Source organism: Semicossyphus pulcher, unplaced genomic scaffold (assembly GCF_022749685.1).
Source record: "Semicossyphus pulcher isolate SPU_LCO1_2020_fin unplaced genomic scaffold, fSemPul1.0.p SCAF_11, whole genome shotgun sequence".
Lineage (NCBI taxonomy): Eukaryota > Metazoa > Chordata > Actinopteri > Labriformes > Labridae > Semicossyphus > Semicossyphus pulcher.
The window spans coordinates 3,475,744-3,494,933 of NW_027211615.1; the positions used below are offsets into that span (position 1 = coordinate 3,475,744).

General features: G+C 39.2%; 2 protein-coding genes across 2 annotated transcripts in view; both read left to right on the plus strand.

The window, feature by feature from the left end:
• The first annotated feature begins 1,748 nt into the window (after positions 1-1,748).
• On the plus strand, positions 1,749-9,435 carry rpf2 (ribosome production factor 2 homolog). Its single transcript, XM_069657194.1, has 10 exons — positions 1,749-1,838; positions 2,396-2,528; positions 4,058-4,095; positions 4,253-4,292; positions 4,482-4,563; positions 4,723-4,799; positions 7,173-7,272; positions 7,369-7,471; positions 7,682-7,826; positions 8,845-9,435. The coding sequence occupies exons 1-10, from the start codon at positions 1,816-1,818 to the stop codon at positions 9,028-9,030; spliced, it is 927 nt and encodes a 308-aa protein (XP_069513295.1). The 5' UTR covers positions 1,749-1,815; the 3' UTR covers positions 9,031-9,435.
• Positions 9,436-11,727: 2,292 nt separating this feature from the next.
• The window catches only part of slc16a10 (solute carrier family 16 member 10), a 33,221-nt gene continuing 25,758 nt past the window's right edge, over positions 11,728-19,190 (plus strand). The window contains exon 1 of the mRNA XM_069656537.1: positions 11,728-12,215. Coding sequence (XP_069512638.1) covers positions 11,900-12,215 — 316 coding nt within the window. The 5' untranslated portion in view covers positions 11,728-11,899. The remainder of the gene's footprint in view (positions 12,216-19,190) is intronic.

Below are 19,190 nucleotides of genomic sequence, written 5' to 3' on the forward strand. Positions count from 1 at the left end.
TAGATTCTGTAAGAGATATTTGTGTTAAATTACATACTGTATATATTTGTGCTAATCTTCCCAATTTGCTTTGTAAATGTCTGTGTTTAAACAAAAAACTCTCTTGTCGAAATATTATCTCTTCTGAGGCCACATAAATGAAACTGTGCACAAACACAAACCAATCGGATCTCTTTATAAACAGTCAGACTGTGGCTGTAGGTGGATTTCAAGCTGATGTTTGGAAATTTTTGCTATTTGTAAACATTTGACAGTAAAAAATCATCTTTGAACTCAGCAATTTATCAAATATTATGAGTAAAGATACTTGAAATTACAACTACCGACCAATGTGGTGGAGTGTAAAAAAAAAAAAGTACTTCCCTGTATAAATTGAACAATCATGAACAAGTAAAGACAAAATACATCATGAAATGGTGTCAATAATACAAAACATTTAAATCAAAATATTTGGATATTTTGACATTTTTAAACAGAAGGCCAACAGAAGGTTGAGTTTTGAAAGAAATGGAAAATGAACAAAGTTGCAGTTATGGGATATGTAGTGTTTCTCAAGTTTGGTCTATACTACAGACACACAGTCTGGACTGAAACAATCAGATGTTTAGTATCAGTATAGTATAAAAGTATTGGGAGCAAAAATATACTTGAGCTAAGTCGGAGTTTGCATTAAGCTTATCAGTTTGATATACATTGCTTTGTATGCAGCATTTTATGTTGCAGCTGGTCAATATTAAGATCATTTAAACTCCATTTTTAGTCTATAACAATTTAAATATATTTTATATTTTATGTGTAAAATCTTGGTCTTAAGACTATATTAAAAATGACAGTATTTGGGACTGAAATTTAGTAAAGAAAAAGTCTCCAGTATATTTCACAGTAAAATATATATGCAAATTGTGTTAAAGTCATATTTGAGTATTCAAATAATAATCACCAAACCAAACAACTACAAAACAAATATAGAAACGAGTCACCTGAGTGCCAGTGTGAGTGCATATATTGTACTTAAACAGTGGAGGGAAGAAGTCACTCTCCAGTCATCACTAAGTTTGAAGTCACCGCCTTAATACCCACCTGTCACCTTCACATGGTGGGATGTGCTCCTGCTACCAGAGTGAATTGATCTCTGTCATTGTGTGGAGCAGAACAACAAGCTTTAAATAATATTTGCATAATATTTGCATGCAGGTTAGTTAAATGCATGACAGAGATGAGTTTCAAAAAAGAAATTTGTTTACAATTGTTTACTGTTTTTCCTCCTCAACAGGAGGGGTCCAAAGAAACTTTCAAAGACTTTGTAAGCAGCATTACAACACCAGAAGCGATTGTATTAAAAACTAAACCATGTTCCCTCTGTGGTAGAGGAATGCCATACATGCCATTAGCACATCTAGTTGTGGGCCTCAAATAAAATTTGAAATTGAAGTTGGGTTTAAATGAAACAGCTTATTTCAATACAACCAGAAGCTTTGACTTACTGCCTATAGGTCCAAAAAGTAATGCAATGTTCAAAATGTACGCTGGGCTTTATAAAAAGAAATAAAGTGCCCCCCCCCCCCCCCCCCCCATCAGCAGTATCAAACAGTTGTTATTTAGCCTAGAGCTCCTCTAGTGGACAGTCTGTGCTGTGGGGTGCAGTGCCGAAACCAGGCGCGATGGCGGTAAATAATTTAAAGCCGGATATTGACGACCATTCCTCCAACGAGGAAGAAAGAAATCAATGTTGTCTTCCGGCACCCGAATTCACGTGGACAAAACGCAGCGTGCGTGTTCCTTTAGCTAGCAGGAACACAAATAAAGATATAAAAAATGACGCAGTTGGACGGTGTAGTGTAAGTTTGGCTTTTACTTATCGGGAGCTGGTTTTGTTTAATTCTCTGTATTTATTTTCTACGGAATTAGCTTGTTTTGTGCTCGTGACTGATAACATTTGACTAGCAGGACGTTTTCCAGCTAGCTCACATGCTAAAATTAAAAATTAAAAAATAAAATACTTGTTTACACTCCTTTTATATTAAGTAATGTTCAGTTTATTAGGATGTTTAAAGGCGAATTGCTTCTTAGTTAAATTATGTGCCAGTCTCATAATTTGACATTTTGTCTAATGCTAATCTATCTGTAACCTAGTCCTGTAACTGGTTCACATACATAAAAAATATTAAGTGTGAGATGAGGAGGATTAATGTTTTCCCATCATTTATCAGAATGATCAGGCTGTTTAAATGGTAATATTTTCATATTAATGCCATGTTTACTGGTCATGCATTTTGGAACCCCGTCATGTTTTGGTTCTGACAGCCTCTTGTCTCACTTTGTTTTTAAGTTTATTTTAAGTGAACAGCACTGGTAGTCTCTCAATAATCTCTTCTGTGTTTGTTTGTATCTTCAGGAAACCCAAGACTAAGCGCTCCAAGCGCTTCCTGGAAAGCCGAGCGCCCAAACTGACAGAAGATGTGAAGACTGCCATGATAATGAAAGGAGGAAACACCAGTCAAACTGTCACTCAGGCCCTCAAGGACATCGTAAGTTACATAATGACACACAAAAAGTAGAGATGCACGATATTATCGGCACGTTATCGGTATCGGCCGATATTGGCTTAAAAATGAACTATCGGATATCGGCCAAACGCGCTGATATCCGCCGATATAGTTAACCGATAAAATAATGGGTTGCTGCATACCTGATTAAATGCCCGACCTCAGCGCAATGTCCCTGGCGCGAAGAAGTCCTGACGTCACGTGGGTCTACCTGCAGCATGAGAGAGTTAGAAGCCAAAATGTCCGTGGTGTGGAAGTTTTTCAAAGTGTCCGAAATAGATAGAAAAACTGCTGTTTGCAATGACTGCTCAGCTTCGGTGATGCGAGGAGGAGCCAAGGCAAAGTCTTTCAACACTACAAACTTGATTAACCATCTCAAGACCCGTCACCCCGACCGTTGTAACAAATGTGATGAGAGTATCACCATTATACTGTACGCTAATTCCAATACAGAAGAGAGTTGGTGATCTCTGCAATTAGGTGTGCGGGAAAAAATATCGGTATTGGTAATCGGCTAAATGAGTTGTAAATATCGGCATGTCGGATATCGGCAAAAAATCCAATATTGTGCATCCCTAACAAAAATCCATGGGCTTCTACAAAGGATATAAAACTATTTAATCATCTCCTATAAACAAAAGTCAATGAAAATACACTTGCAGATTGATTATACACATTATAAGGTGGTCAATAATCCAGACATTATCAGACATGCTTCTGGACATCTGAGAGTCTATTTCAGTCAACTTATGTTCACCCATGTAACAGTTTCTCGTCTTTTGAATCAAATTGATGCTGTTTGCAACAACAGGCAGTGTCGGTCCTTTCTGGTCCTCTGGTCCCCTGAATTTTCTTTCTGTTACTGTATCTTATTTAAAAAGCTGTTTCAAGCAATGACTCCTTTCCATTATCAAATAATGGAATTTGACTGCCTGGTGTGGGTCTCAAGTAGGGCTGCTAAAATAATCAAATTTTAATCTCAATTACGATTTTGGCTTCCAGCGATTATTAAAAAAAAAACAAATGTTGCCGCACTCCGTTTCGCAGTGACGCCTTCGTTTTGTCCTTTGGAATACGACCAATTTGTTTAATCCCCTACAATTCAATCACGGAGTTGCCTATGACTTTATTTTAATATTAATTGATATATTATATAAATTATTTTAAGTTTTTCATTTGAATAATGTTTGAAGTTCAAGAAAACTCACTGTGAAAGACCCTTTTTAACAAAAAAAGTTAAATAAATGCTTGCCGCTCCAAAGTCAGTGAGTAATTGTTTTCAATAATCATGATCTCAATTGTTGACCAAAATAATGGTGATTGTGGTTTTACCCATAATCGAGCAGCCCTAGTTTTAAGTATTGAAGGCAGTGAAAAGTATTTTTGGTAGGAGGGCAGTGCTGGACTCAAGCGTCTCATAAGATTTAAACACCAGTTGCGATATGATCTTAAATGAACACTGAAGACTGACCAGCGCTTTTGTGAACAATAAACCTTTTAATCTTCTGCAGTATGCCCTTAAGAAGCCCAACGCTGTGCTGTACAAGAAGTAAGTAGATTCAATCTCATTAACATACTTAAAGAAAACGTGTAGCTTTCGTTTGTTTCTGTAGGCAAACTTTTTTTATTATCCTTTTTCAAATCTATCAATGTTATGAAACTTGTCATGTTTTCTGCAGTATATAATACGTGTACTTACTTTTCAGAAAGAACATAACACGACCGTTTGAGGACTCAACATCACTGGTGAGAATACAAGAAACGTTCACAAAATAAATCTTTTCATCAATACTACTAAATGGACCCTTAGTATGAGTTAAGGGAAGTTAATAGAATAGAAGAGTGCAGGCCTATGTCCACAGACCTGACCCAGTCTAATCCCTGCTCTGAACATGTTTTCCAGTTGTGTTAAAAACCATTTTAACTCTTTCTCAGGAATTTTTCTCCAAGAAGACAGACTGCTCTCTGTTTCTGTTCGGCTCCCACAACAAGAAACGGCCCAACAACCTCATATTTGGTAAACTTATTTTCTCTCCCCTTTTTTAGCTTTAAACATCCAATGAGAGACCAGGTACTGTCGCATATTTCCATTGGAAAGTACATCAATTATTAAAACTGATGCAAACTTTCTGCAGACCAAATTTTATGTGTCATTATGTCTTTGGTTTGCTTGCAGGTCGTCTCTTTGACTTTCACGTGCTTGATATGGTTGAACTTGGTATTGAGAAGTTTGTCTCTCTAAGTGATATTAAGGTAAGTGTTGTTGTCTGTTGAGGTAAAGGAGAATTGCAGTTTTGTTGACAAACTGGTGTAAAGGGACAGTTTATTATCTCCAGAGAGCAAAGTGATCAGGGTTAAAAAAAATAAAAATAATAATATGGCTGTGTCCGAAATCGCGCACACTCAATGGCCCAATCCCAATCTCCACACTCACCGACTCACGGACTTTGAGGCACGTTCCCGGTAAGTGTGTGAGTGCTTAGTGCTGTCCCACTGTCAGATCAGCAAGTTTGTGAGGGCTCTGAAACGGACTTAACAACGCCAAATTACTTTTCCGTGAGTCGCATGTCTGCAGACTTTCCTGTGGGACTTACCCAAAGTTCATAGCAAACATGGTGATGTATACGAACGTGATTGTCCAGCCCCCCCTCACAAAAAGTAATAATAAATGGAAACAATGCGATCATGGACGGTGATGGGAACCGCAAATAAGTTGATCTGTAAGTGACAACAATTACATATTCGCAAATGATTAACATGAATGCCTTTCTGACTTCTGATAGTTTGTTAAATAAAGCTTATCTTATCTTAAAATAAACACTGTAAGACACAAACACATGCTGCAGGTCGGCTTTTTTACTAGATTTAGTGGCCCATCTGGTTTCCAGGCAACGTGTGATGCCATGATCATGCATCCCATTCCTCATTTTGATGCAGTTCTCAAACCCTCACGGACTCACGCACTGCACGCCTGATGCCATTAAAGTCTGTGAGTGGTCAGTGCTTAGGCTTAAGGGTGGAGACTGGAATTGGGCCATTGACTACTCCTTCTACCCAGGGAGTTCTCTGTTGCGGGCTATATAGTGGGCTCATCGGCACAATAAAACAAACACTGTCAGACACGACTGGCCGTCACGCTGGACGCTGATAATAAAGTCATTGCTGTTGCACACATAAAACGTGCAGCTCAACGCCCACCAGAGATCAATAAAAAATAAAGCATGAATTTTAGGAATAACTAATATTATGCTGCTTATTTTTACATATAAAATATATTTTTAACACATTATTTATATCCATCTCTTTCAACACAGCTCTACAAAATGTAATTACAAGTAGGGCTGCACCTAACCATTATGTTTTTATCTTTACTTTTTTTAGTCTCCAATTTCCACGTCACTGTGTGATGATATTGATAATGATAAAATTGAATAAAATTATGATAAAAGGATTGCTATGACAGATTAATGTACTCACTGTATGTCAAAGCATCCCTTTCCGAGTGAGTGAGTGGCAGAGTGAGTGAGTGAGTGGCAGAGTGAGTGAGTGAGTGGCAGAGTGAGTGAGTGAGTGGCAGAGTGAGCGAGTGAGTGGCAGAGTGAGTGAGCGAGTGGCAGAGTGAGCGAGTGGCAAGTGACAGTAAATACGAGCGGAGCAGAGAGAAAGTGAAGCTTATATTATACTTCCTACTGGGGCTTCATTCAAAACATTTGAGGCTCAAACCAGCACTCCCCAGATTTGGTGTCCTAGGACAGGGTTTCCCAACCCCCAGTCCACAGACCGGTACCGGGCCATAGGTTGTTTAGTACCGGGCCGCGAAACCCAGTAGAATTCTGTGACATTCCAAACGTACATGGAGCCAGAACTGTCACATGGGCTGAGTGAAGTGTGCAACCGCACAGGGCCTCGCGCCTCTAAAGACGCTTCAAAAGTTGCTCAATTCAGCTGGAAAAACTGCGGAACCCTGGCTTTGCATCCCATGAAACTTTGATCATGAAGCCTGATGCCCCTCTAAAGCTCTGTGTCTGTCAGTGAAATATATGAACTACACTGCATATGGGCATATGACAGCCCGAGGAGACGAAGTATACACTTTAACTGTGCGCAGAAATACGGACGCATCGTGACGTTATGGATTCAGGTATGAGCATCAAAACACACACAGGTCTGCCTCATATCTGCTCCTCTCCTAACGGCTGTCTATCGTCGTCGCTCCCTGAAATAAACTGACCGTCGATATTTCTCCAGAGCTAAAGTGACACTTCAATGCAATTTTGTTACATATGAAAGAAGTACATTCAGACCACGCTGGTCGTGCTCCTCTAGTCTCCTCTTGCGCCGCAATGCATGATGGTATTGCTTGGTTAGTGACCATCAGTTGTACACTACTTTTCACAATGCATTGTGGGGTACAATGAGTCCACTATACAGGGTATAATAAGTCTCACTCATAATTCGGACAGCACTACAAAATGGCGAATACCCTTTATAGTGTACTACATAGTGAGTAGTGGGTGATTTCGGACACAGCCTGTGTTTTGTGCCCACTCTGCCTACAGTTTAGGAAACTGATGGAAACCCAAAAGGCTCATTTAATGTATTTTTTTCTGCGTTCTTCTGTTGCAGGCCAGCAAGTGTCCTGAGGGGACCAAACCAATGCTTGTGTTTGCAGGGGAGGCTTTTGATACAGACAATGAACACAAACGCCTGAAAAGTCTGCTCATAGGTACACACTCATTACATGCAGTCTTTCCTCGGCTTTGTTTTTGTTGAAGATTATTGTTACTAACATCCCGTGTCCTTGTCTATCATCACCTCTCAGACTTCTTCAGAGGCCCCACCGTGCCTGCGGTGCGTCTGGCAGGTTTAGAACATGTTCTGCACTTCACTGCTCTGGAGGGGAAAATCTACTTGCGCAGCTACAGGTGAACAAATTAAAACTGGTTAATAAAACATCATATAAGCATCTAAATGGGTAAAAGTTGTGTTCAGGGTGACAAATGAGTATCTCATCATAGCCAGGGACCATCTTGTATAAAAATATCACAGAAGAGAAAATACCGAGGACCTAGTTTATACCACACATCATGAAATAGCCCCCACAAAAGAGATATGGGTGTTATGTATGTTTGCAGGTGTCTGTTGAAGAAGTCTGGGTGCCGCACGCCGCGGATAGAGCTGGAGGAGATCGGGCCATCACTGGACTTAGTCTTAAGAAGAACACATCTGGCTTCAGACGACTTGTTCAAGTTAGCTCACAGGCAGCCCAAGGCTCTGAAGGTAAGACTCCCATTGACACACTATACATGCAGATCATGTTCATTGACCTGTGTGTAGAACCAAGACACGAGTTTGTATTTCACACGTATGAAAACAGTTTGATCACTGAAAAATGTCAAAGTATCTTGTTTTCAAAATCCTGGCCACTATTATTTGAAAAAATGTCAAGTTTGTCCTGAGAGTGGCGCCAGAGGACATCGCTTATTGTTGCCTATTTTTAAAGGGTTCCAACTTCTGCATAGTAACCATTTTAGAACATATCTCACTTTTTGTTGTTGCATTACAGCAGCTCGTTTTGCAACATACCGGGAGAGACAAACATTAAAACATGAAACGAAAGAAATAATTTGTTATTTCAATATTATTTTAACATCAGATTTTGTTTTGTTGTTGTGGAACTCTTTTAAGCTCATAAAAATAGACCAAAATAATCATATGGGTATAAAGAGGCTTCTTTTACCACTCTTGGTTCAGCAACTCTGACACCCGCATGAACCGTGTGTTATAAAAGTATTTTGTTGGAGCTGAACTCATTTAAAGCAAAAAAGTCACATAATAACAGCGGCGATAGTTTCAATGTTCTTAAAATTAAAATGTCAGTTTTTATCAATGGAGTCTGGTGGGCTTTGAAGAGTGCAATGTAATCGCTATTTCTGATGTGAAAAACAGCACTTTTCTCTTAAACAAGATGGGTCATCTCAGTAGATACCTTTCTGTAATGTTGTCAGATGTTGCTAACTATCTGAATGTGTCAGGGGCAAAAACAAGCACTTTTAGTGGACCTACTTTAAGATGATATTGCAGACATTACCACCCTTCTTGTTGCTGCCAGTTTGATCAATCTACTGGACACGATTCCACAACTTTGTGCTTATTGGTCATTTGGACCCTAAAACACAGAAATAGTGACCAATTAATTATTAATACTAGAATTCCCATTCAAGTAAGTCATTAAAATGACTCATGTTACTCCTTAAACTGACATCATATTACTGTTTCTTTCTGTTTGCTGTTACAGGTCAAGAAGAAGAAGAACATTTCCCGTGATGTCTTTGGTACCAAGTTCGGCCGGGTGCACATGCAGAAGCAGGATCTGTCCAAGCTGCAGACTCGTAAGATGAAGGGTCTGAGGAAGAGGAGGGGAGTCGTGGTCTCTGAAGACCAGGACGGACAGGCAGCCAAAGTGGCCAAAGTAGACGGCTGAGGGTCACGCTCGCTTCCAGTGCATAAAGATGAATATCCAGTTCCTGTAAGAATATATCGCTTTGGTGCTGGACAGTAACCATGTTTTTGACTTTACCATCAGGCAAAGAGGATGTACATCTATTCCAGTCATGTTTCTTCCCCTCTCTTTTCCACGTGACTTTCAGGTGGTTCTTTGTCTTGAGCATCATAAATGTGAAACCACACAAACGTCAGAAAACCAAAATGTGTAAAATACAGTCATTGGAGAAGCCTGTCTGATGTATGATGAGTGTCATGCCTTCTGCGATCTAAAGTGTGTAGAAGTGTTACTTTACAGTCAGCACTCACTTTAACAGACACAAATCAGTCACTAAACTGTGTTGGGCTGTTTGGAGCTCTAATTTTATTAAAACCTGAATCCTGAGATCACTGTGTCTGTGTCCTTCATGACTTCGATTCAGCTTATGATCACATGGTCTTTCTTCGTCACTACATATTTATACAAAGTTAAATATACACAGTTTACACACAGGGCCAATCACACACATTTCCAGTTAACCAGTCTTCCTCTCTTGCTATACTTTGATAAAGAATAATTAAAATAACCGTTTTACAAGAGTGATATTTAGCTAAACAGATTGGACCCTTTGAACTGCACAGGAGGAGGATCACTTTTTTTTTGTTATCTTTAAATGTGCTTTTGTGGTTGATACTTTTTTAAAAGCATGAAGTATGAACAGGCCATGCCCACAATGTAGTGACTTCATTAAAGCTGGATGTTAATTTCAGAACGTGAAATCTGAAGTGAAGGGAAATCTTTAAGTCCAGCTGTCTTAAGGGTAACCTGTAAAAGACAAAGTATTACATAAATATACTGAAAGGATCTAAAGCACCCGAGGCTCTTCTGAAGTTAATGGTCGGGGCAGCTGACCCCGACCCTGAATGACCAACTGGTTAAAAGCTATTTCCCCCCTGTAACACAGAAAACCATGTGACTGCTTGTTCACCTTAATAGGAAGCAGTTTGGCAACCTTTTTATACTTGCCCTGATAAAGGCCTCAGTGGCTGAAACGTGTAGTTTTACTATGAGTCTGTAGCCCTAAAGAAATAAAGGCTTTTCTTAATTATCCCTCAGGTCCTTTCATTAACTTTAAACGTGGATCCCTACACTGAAGACCACCAGAGAGACAACTTTTTTCACACTCATCCAGCGGATCCATGTATCTGCTTTTTAAATACATAAATATGTTGTCATATCTTGCAATGTAAAAGTAACCTCAGTAGTTTTCTTTAACTGTGCAGCAAATACTTTGTTTTAAAAATTCAGAAATCGCGTTCATAACACTGTAACACCACAAGAGTTTGCTGTTGGACAGCTCAATACAAGCTAACAGATCACATCTTTGTATAATTCTGTTGGTAATTGCATGCTGGGCAGCTATTGAACATGTATTTATTATTGTAGCGACTGAAACAAGAGAGGCTGAGGTTGAGCCTGGTTGATTTGTGACGCGCTAACAAAGGATTCGCTGAGACAAAAGTACGTTTGAAAAAGATTCCTTAATGGAAAGAATCAACTCATTATAATGTGCACAAAACTATACTTAAAGTAAGAACAGCGATCAATAGAAATGTGGTCAACAAAAAATAAATTTTACTGTCCTCAAAAAACAGAAAAACAAACTGACATAATGTCATCTGTTACATACCTTGTGTGTGATCTTAAAGTATTTGTATGTATTTATATAGAATAAGAGTTTTAAAATTGTAACTTCTTTTAAATCCTCAAGATTTGGTTACACTGAAAGATTCTGCTTTGTAGATGATACAGAGGTAACAATAATTACTTATTTACGTAAATATTATAATGCAAACAAGTTTTGGGGGGAACATTTGTCTCATGTTCTTTTTTTGTGCCTGCTCTGTTCACCATAAGCCATAAAACAAAGAATAAAATATGCCTGTTTTACACTAAAAGCAATATGTATTGTTGTTAGGTAAATGGTTGTAAATGAAGTGAATGATTGTAGCAGATTATAAAATGTATACGTTGACAATTGTTTTGGTTTTTTTAGTTGTTGTAAATGATTTTATTCAGGGATGGTAAATTAAAGGTTTATTAACACAATATAATAGGATGGATGAATGTAGGTTGTTCTAAAAAAAACAAAAAAATACAATATACTGTAAGTTCTTTGCAGGATCCCAAATTGTTACCATCGTTTTCCCCAGTTCCCACGTACTGGCACACCTTTATTCAAAGAGGTGCTGTTTTTTTGTATGTTTGAACTCCAACCACAGTTCCCTGACGTTTTTTCCACTCTTTCTTAACATTTCTGCACGCTGCACACATCCCTCTGCATGTCTGTCCATGTGCTAGCCTGGCACTTTTATTTTTAGCAGCTGGAAAAGGGAAATGAAACCTTTCATAACTGCATGGAGCTTTTAAAGGAATGAAACATTTTACTCTATGTAAGAATTAGTTTTCTTATTATTGCTGGTCGAGCAAAACATATTTACAAAATAAATATTATGTCTGTACTTCAATTCTTAGTCGTCATGGGTAAATGACAACGTCCAATCAGCTGCAGGATTCCCCTTAGCCCCGCCCCTCCGCGCTGTCTATTTATAATATTGCAACAGCGGTTATTTGACAGTTAGTGTAGGAACAGATGCAGCATTAGCAGCTCCACTCTAACTACAGATTAACCAAATGGATGCAACTTTAGCTTAATTTTGAAGCCGTCATAACTCGGACAGCTTGTCTTAGATTATTTATCTGTATAACCCTTGTCATTGTATTCTGCATACCTCCAGATTTAAAAAAAACAACAACTGCGCAAATCCCCTGCTTTTTTGCTGTTTAATATAACCCTGACATAACAACAATGACAGAAGGGAACAATATGCCAGAAGGTGATGCAGCGGGTAAGGATGTGGTGCCCGCAGAGGAGAAGCAGCCAGAGGAGGAGAAGAAGGAGAACGAGGACAGCAAAGTGACTACCCCGGAGAAATCCGCGGCTCTGGGACCGGAGGAGGTCGAGTTTGTGCACCCCGAAGGCGGCTGGGGATGGATAGTTATGCTGGCTGCCATGTGGTGCAATGGCTCGGTGTTTGGGATCCAGAACGCCTTCGGTATACTCTTCCTGTCCCTCCTCCGGGAGTTTGGCTCTGAAGACGATGACGACCTCCGTTTCAGGACAGGTGAGTAAGAAGAGGGGGGACGAGACAGACCCGCACTTAAGGTCACGCGTGACTGGAAGTTGTACGTTTGAATTTCCCTTGAAATTCCGCTAGTGACGCCCTTATTTTAATGTTACTTATGTAATGAAGCTTCCTCAATTGTGTACAGGCATATAGATGTTTAAAGAAACGGTCTTTTAACGTCTCAAAAGAGTTGTAACGTTACGTGACTGATTTCTGATAGCACTAACGGTTACTTCCTGGCGCACACATAACGTTGAACGGTTTGTGTCTGAGAGTTGAACCATTGACCTTTGCGCCGGCCGACCCCTCCACACTCACATGCTCTCATATGTTACCTCATTTTCTCCTTTTTTTTCATAACGTTCACTATAACCAACTGTTCAAACTGTAACTTACGTGAAGCTAACGGCACCTAACAAGTAAGATAAGTATGACATGTATGATATGTCTTTTCCTGCTTTAGAAATACAACTCGGAACAATGGCAGCTGTGGTTAACTGAATCAACATTGGGGAAATGGTATAACCTTATCCATGACGGCTAGATAATGCTGGGGTCGTACGACCTTATGTTGTAGCATTAATTATCCGTGTTAATGCCAGAAACAAAGCTGAATTGATGTAAACGTTATTATTTTCATTTAGTAGTTACTGGATGCTTTGTTACTTGACTATCTGCAAACATGGGGAGACTAAGAAAATTGGTGCTAAAATAATGAATCAACATGTTTTTCCAGTTGCCTCTTCTTATTATCACTCTAACCCTGGAGGGGATAATGCATTTGGTTCAATCGGACTAATTTTGGTTTTAAGGCAGATACCAATATCGACATGGCAGCCAATGTTGTGAATTTTTGGGTTGGAATGACCTTAAACCTTTTCTACTATGGTTGTACTTAATATGACTTTGATCAAGTATTCAGAAAGCTGCACTTGTAAATGATAACTTAATGAAAAGAATGTTACATATCATACCATTACCCTCCACGACCACTCTCTACCACAACCTCCAAGCTGAGATGCAAAGTACCAAAAACTGCAGTTCCTCAAGGGGCCACTTGAGGCTGGCTCCAAAACCAACTGATTCCCCATTAGACACCATATGAAAATGCCCAAATTTACAGCAGAAAAAAACATGTTTACAGCCTGGTAAAAAAAGGGGTTTGGTCTCTTGTTAATTTCTCTTTTTAGGACAACAGTACAGGAAGGGAATTTTTATAGAACTCACTCATATAAATTATATTCAGTCTTAAAGTAAGGTATGATTATGGTTGTAGCCTGATTGAGTGACAAGTGGCTACTGCCTGCTGTCTGCTAGATATATGGCTTGCTGTGTCGTTTATGGCACTAACAGGAAGTCCAAGAAATCTGTGCTCAAGCTTTTCTGGTGAGGGTAATTGTCGTATCGTTGTATTGATTTTTTTGCCACTACGTAGCAGGTATACTGCATTCGCCATTCCTGGCTTGTGAGCTTGTTCAGTGTTTATCACACATTTGTTGGCCAGTACATAGGAGTTGGGATTGTTGTTGGCTGAGAAGACCAGTAACTTTAAGTTACCAGTTACCTTTAGATTAACTGCCTCTCACTTACTGGAAATTTGGGCGAGCAAGCGCATATCTGCAACGTACCATGACCCCTCTTAGCTTCTTCAGTCTGATGCCAACCCTTCTCCAGCACCACCCTCTCTTCCTAATATGGTCACTTCTGGCTCCAGAAAACCAACATGGTGGTGGCAAGTATCTCCAACTTGAGGATTTACGTAAGCCCAGAACTCTATAAAGACCAATCTTTTGACTCCCTGAAACTGAACAAACGATCCACTGTGTGTAGACTCAGAAGCTGTTTTTAAAATTAGGGAATCAGTGTGGGAGGTGGTAAGAGGACAGGATTGTCAACTGGATCATATCAACGGCTGCATTGTGTTCGGATTCAAAGCTTGCTTTTGAAACTTCCACCAAGGGTTTCACGTCTTTTTGTATTTTTAAACACTAACAAAGGCAGCAGTAAAAAAAGCCACTCCTGTGTTCTGTCATGTAAAATAACTGATTTTGTCAATGGAGTCTGGTGGCTTTGAAGAGAGCTTTGTAATGTCTGTTTCTGGTTTAAAAAAAGTATCTTACCCTTTAATAACAGGTCTATCGCTGTGGGGATCCTTTCCGTAAAGTTGAACAATTCCCTGACAAAGAATAACAGTCTGAGCCTGTCAGAAAGTAAAACAAGAACTTCTTTGTGGACATACTTTGCTTGGGTGCACTTTCCCGCAAAGATTACATTGCCGCCGTTTCTTCTTTTGACCATTCTTTAACTTGCAATAAAAACAGCGTAATGTCATTTGCAGTGATGCAGAGTAGTGGTTAAGCATACCATAGAACACACTGTGCCTGTGGAGTTGGTTCAGATTCAGCATGTTATGTAATCAGTTAGGTCTCTCCAAACCTTTGAACCTCGTTCCTTTAGAATTGATTTTGGACTTTTCTTGACAGCAGCTCTGTTTTGAGTTTCCAGGTAGTCTGAATTGGACTTGTCATTTCCCTTTTGTCGATGAACAAGTTGATCTAAGATCAAGCTGAATCCTCTTTGTGTTCGTTGTGCTCTGTCATCTTTGTTTGCTGCTCCTCAGTTCTGGGTTTCATCATTTCATGTGTGTTTACATTACACACACATTGAACCACGGCATTTGGCTTTGTGTTGCTTCATTTGAGCAAAAATTGTCAGTCATTGGTCTTTCAGTTGGTTATGTTCTGGGCTTTAGCATCAGCTTTGGAATTATAGCTACATTAATATAGCAGATTTGCCCCAATGTTCAGTTTCAGTGCAACAAGTAGTGTGCCCTAGGAGTTTTAGACAATCTCTACAGTGTAGAATTTCAAGATTGGGTTTTGTTATATCCTTGTTAGACTATTTGTACCCCATGTTTGTGTTTGCTTTATATACTTTTTTCCCCTTTCCCATTTATTTGTATATGTGGGGTGTGTCCTTAATACTATAACAGTTTTCCTAAACTTAGCTTAACAATTCACGACATACCACCTTGCTTACAACAATAACAATAACTTTATTGATCCCCAAAGGGAAATTCATTTATTAATTACATTAATCGTGATACTTATCGTACCACCAGAGTCTGCTGATACACAGCCATAGTCTGCCCTATATGTAGCCTGTGCTACTCCCTGTGGAGATTCACTTTTGTTAGACCTCAAGGATTTAGACAAAACAACTTTCTATTTTCTCACCGCATGTTTAGTTAGTCTCACCCCCTGTCACGATGTGGGAACAGAGTTTCTCATCTTTCACTTACGATCTTTGAAACTAATCAGCTGTCACCTTGCATTCTTTTCTCTCACAGCCCTGCAGGCAGAGCTGCATTTAGTTTGAGCACATCGAAGCTGCATACCAAGGACTTCCAGTCAGTGGACTTGAGTATTGCTGTATGTTTCCAATACTGCATACTTTCTTTGAAATTGTTTTCCTGGCAAAATGCTTTCCATTCCCTTGTGTGACATCATCACTTTGACATGAACCTCTGCATCTGAAGGGGGGGTTTGCTCAATTGTCTCCTTGTGTAAAGTCGAGATCAATACTTTAATCGTAACCTTCACAATACCCACCACTGAAAAAAGAATAATATACAAATATGAATTTTTAAGATGACACATCTGCAGCTGTAATAAGGAAAACTGACACTGAGCATGTAAAGTTATGATTTAAAGGTTTTAATTATGTTTACATCTTGCTCTTTCTCTTCTGTAAACAATACCATTGCATGTCCTGCTATGCCCTGATTGAACTCCTGACGTCAGCACACATTCATTTGCCTGTTTTTTCCTCAAACCTGTTTGCCTGTTCCCAGAGAAAACTTGAAGTGTCACTTCAACCTAGACGGCCGTTCTCTACAGCAGGTCTTCCTGTCACAAGAGGAGGGGTGACAGGCAGTAAATGGCTTGTTGAGTGGGTTTTGAAGTTGGAGACTAGCGTAGAGGAAGTGCCAAGGGTGGCGGTGGGAGGGGTCCTTCGCCTTAACAGGCTGGATGAGAGGTCAGAGAGACTCGATAAACAACATGAATCAATCTGATGGATCCCTTTCCTTCAGACAATGTTATTTTTGTCACAATAAGATCAGGGAAAAATGTTACTGTTACTGATACTCTCATTCAACACAGGCTGATTCTGCTACTTTTGTCAGCTCTCTTAATGATGTTTGATAATTACTCATAGCTGGACAAAGAACTTCATGTCAGGGATTATCACTATTTGTTCCATGCATTATTTCCCTCAGCAATCTCCTGCCTTCTAGAGAGAGAATGCACAAACACGCTTTGTTTTTAAAGAGGAACTACACATTATATCCTGGTTTAGGACGTGACCTCACCAATCGGCACACTCAGTTTATCTTACGACAGCAGTTTCCCTTCCCGTGTCCATGTGTCCGTTCTGCCCATCTGTCAGCTGTCTGCACGTATAGACTATAGGGTAGAAATAGTTACTGAGTGACAAATGTTCCAGAGAACAACAGGAAGATTTTTGGAAATGTTTTTTTCTTTAGCTGGCGTCTTGACATGTCTCTCATCAGTACATGTTGTGGGCATGAGTTCAGTAGAAAGCAGCCGTGTGTTTGGCACATGTGGGTCTTTATCTCAGACATATGGGACCGGCCCTCCTAAGATATGACAGAACTTTGGCCATAATTAATGACACATTAAAAGCCAAGGGTCTGCATGTGTGTATGCTTGAGATGTTTTTGCAGAAACTATATCTACAAAGTATGGAGTTGGCCAACCAGTGGTGGAGGGCTGAATATGACTTGTTATTGAGTGTTATTTTGGTACAGTCTGCTGAGGTGTAATATGCAGGTATATAATGATACACTTGCCTCATGTTATGATAAGTCAGTTTGTTTGTTTCAGTTTTGTCTTTAGGTTTTATTCTACTTTATTCATCCCACATGGGTGCAGTTTGAATGGATATAATTAGAAGGCACAATCAGGAAGACATAGAGAAAACATACCACAAAATATGAAGAGATTTACCAAATTACTAGTTGTTCATGTAATGTTTGTTTAATAAAGTGCAGCGTTAGGTTATTTTATACTTTTGATCTTTACAGAAGCTCAGGCAAAAGCAGTACTAAATATTCCTCAGACTTCATGTGTGACTGTGGGACTGAAGTTCAGGCGGTTACACATCAGAAACCAATCTGAGCTTCCTGTGTTGTTAGACTCCTCAAGAGACATACCAGCAGACATGCCGCAACATGCTTTTGCTCATATGAAAACGCACATGCTGTTTAAGCTGCATATGCTTAGAAAAAAAAATGTCTGTCCTAAGCGAGTCTGTTGACCATGCAGATCATCTGTAGTGCATCTAATTTTGAACCACCAAACGTTACAACAGTTATACAGAGGATTTGGGTATTTGAACTATTTCTATTGTACCCTCTTTTGCAGGGTCACACAAACATAGTTAGTGCTGTATGTGTTTTATATGTTAAAGGAGGCTTCTAGTATTTTAAAACCTGGGCACTGTTTGATATATTTTGGGGGCTAAATGACAAATGGGTCAAGTATAACAAATATTTATCCAGTAGATTCCTTCATCCGGCAGCTGCAGAACAGGCTGAAATAGCTGCAACGTAAACTATTGGGGCAAATGGGCCCAATAAAAGTAAGTCTACTCGTGCTTGTTTTTGCCTCTGGCAGGCTTAGTTTGTTAGAGTCTGACAACATAACAGAAACGATCCTGACAAGGATAGACCTTTTTGTTGACGAAAAAAACAATTTATTGAACCAGAAACAGACATTGAGTAGCTCACTTCAAAGCCACCATACTCCATTGATAAAAAGAGTAATTTTACCTTGCAGAAAATGGGAGTTAGACCCCAAAATATAAAAATAGGCCCCAGTATAAAAATACCAATATCACTAACAGCATCTCACAAGCTGAGAGAAGAGTTACTGTATCTTATTTGGAAAGTTCTAGTGTGTTACAGAATATAGCTCCTTCAGTCTTGGTGAGCCTTGTGCTTGTTCAAACATTGGGTTAAACTTAGTGATGGTATGTGGACACAAATTTCTGTCACATGTTGTCAATTTGCGATGGTATTGAAGTTCCCTCAAAAATGAAAAATCCTTGAGTCCTATTTAATCAGATTTGCATGCCCCATGTGTGACCTTCCACTTGTACTTTGTCAAAGGATTGAAACATGTTTAAAACCTGACCCTGGATTACCTCTGATCTGACGCCTCTCTTGTTGTGATATTTCATTGAGGGAAAATGTGTATTCAGAGGATTCTGACAGCCTCTGAGTCTCTGGATGAAGCTCAGTTTGTACTAACAGTTTCATAATATTCAGTTGACCTGTGGCACAATGTGGCACTGACTGCTCTGCGTATTATTTCAGGTCACAAGTTAGCTTGCTTTATAGATTTTACAGACTGTTGCCTTCAACTTTTTTAAAATCTTAAATACTGTGCTTAATTTCTGTGCTTTAATCTTTCTGTTGTTATGATGTTGTAAATGACTTATCTGCAGGTCACAATAACCAACACTAAGCTGAACATAAAAAAAAATACTGCCTACCTGTTCTGTAAAGCACATTTTTGTCAGAGCAGGATTTCTACAGTGTCACACTGTCGTACTTTGCCCCCAAAAATCAATCAGTCATTTCAAGCTGTTAACTAAACCAATTACAAAGGGTCTAAACCCAGAGGTTTATTCATTGTACACTACATACATACATAAAACAGGACCAAGGTTTAAAAGCACCATAATTGCTCTTAATGTTCCTACAATAAAAACATATTTATGGTTTGTTTAAACAAAAAGTCAGCAGTACTTTTATGGTAGTGAGTCATGTCAAATATACACATAATCTGTATTAGTTCATAATGAAATACTCACTGACATAATCAGGCTTCACATGGCAGCTGTTGTCTTCTCTGGTGCCAAAGATAACTTGCTCAAAACTGGGAA

What these genes read in the sequence shown, in the direction of transcription:
- rpf2 (XM_069657194.1), top strand. Translation starts at nt 1,816, where the DNA reads ATGACGCAGTTGGACGGTGTAGT. An exon ending in CCTGAAAAGTCTGCTCATAG is followed by an intron (nt 7,273 to 7,368) that starts GTACACACTCAT and finishes ATCACCTCTCAG; the next exon opens with ACTTCTTCAGAGGCCCCACC. An exon ending in ATCTACTTGCGCAGCTACAG is followed by an intron (nt 7,472 to 7,681) that starts GTGAACAAATTA and finishes GTATGTTTGCAG; the next exon opens with GTGTCTGTTGAAGAAGTCTG.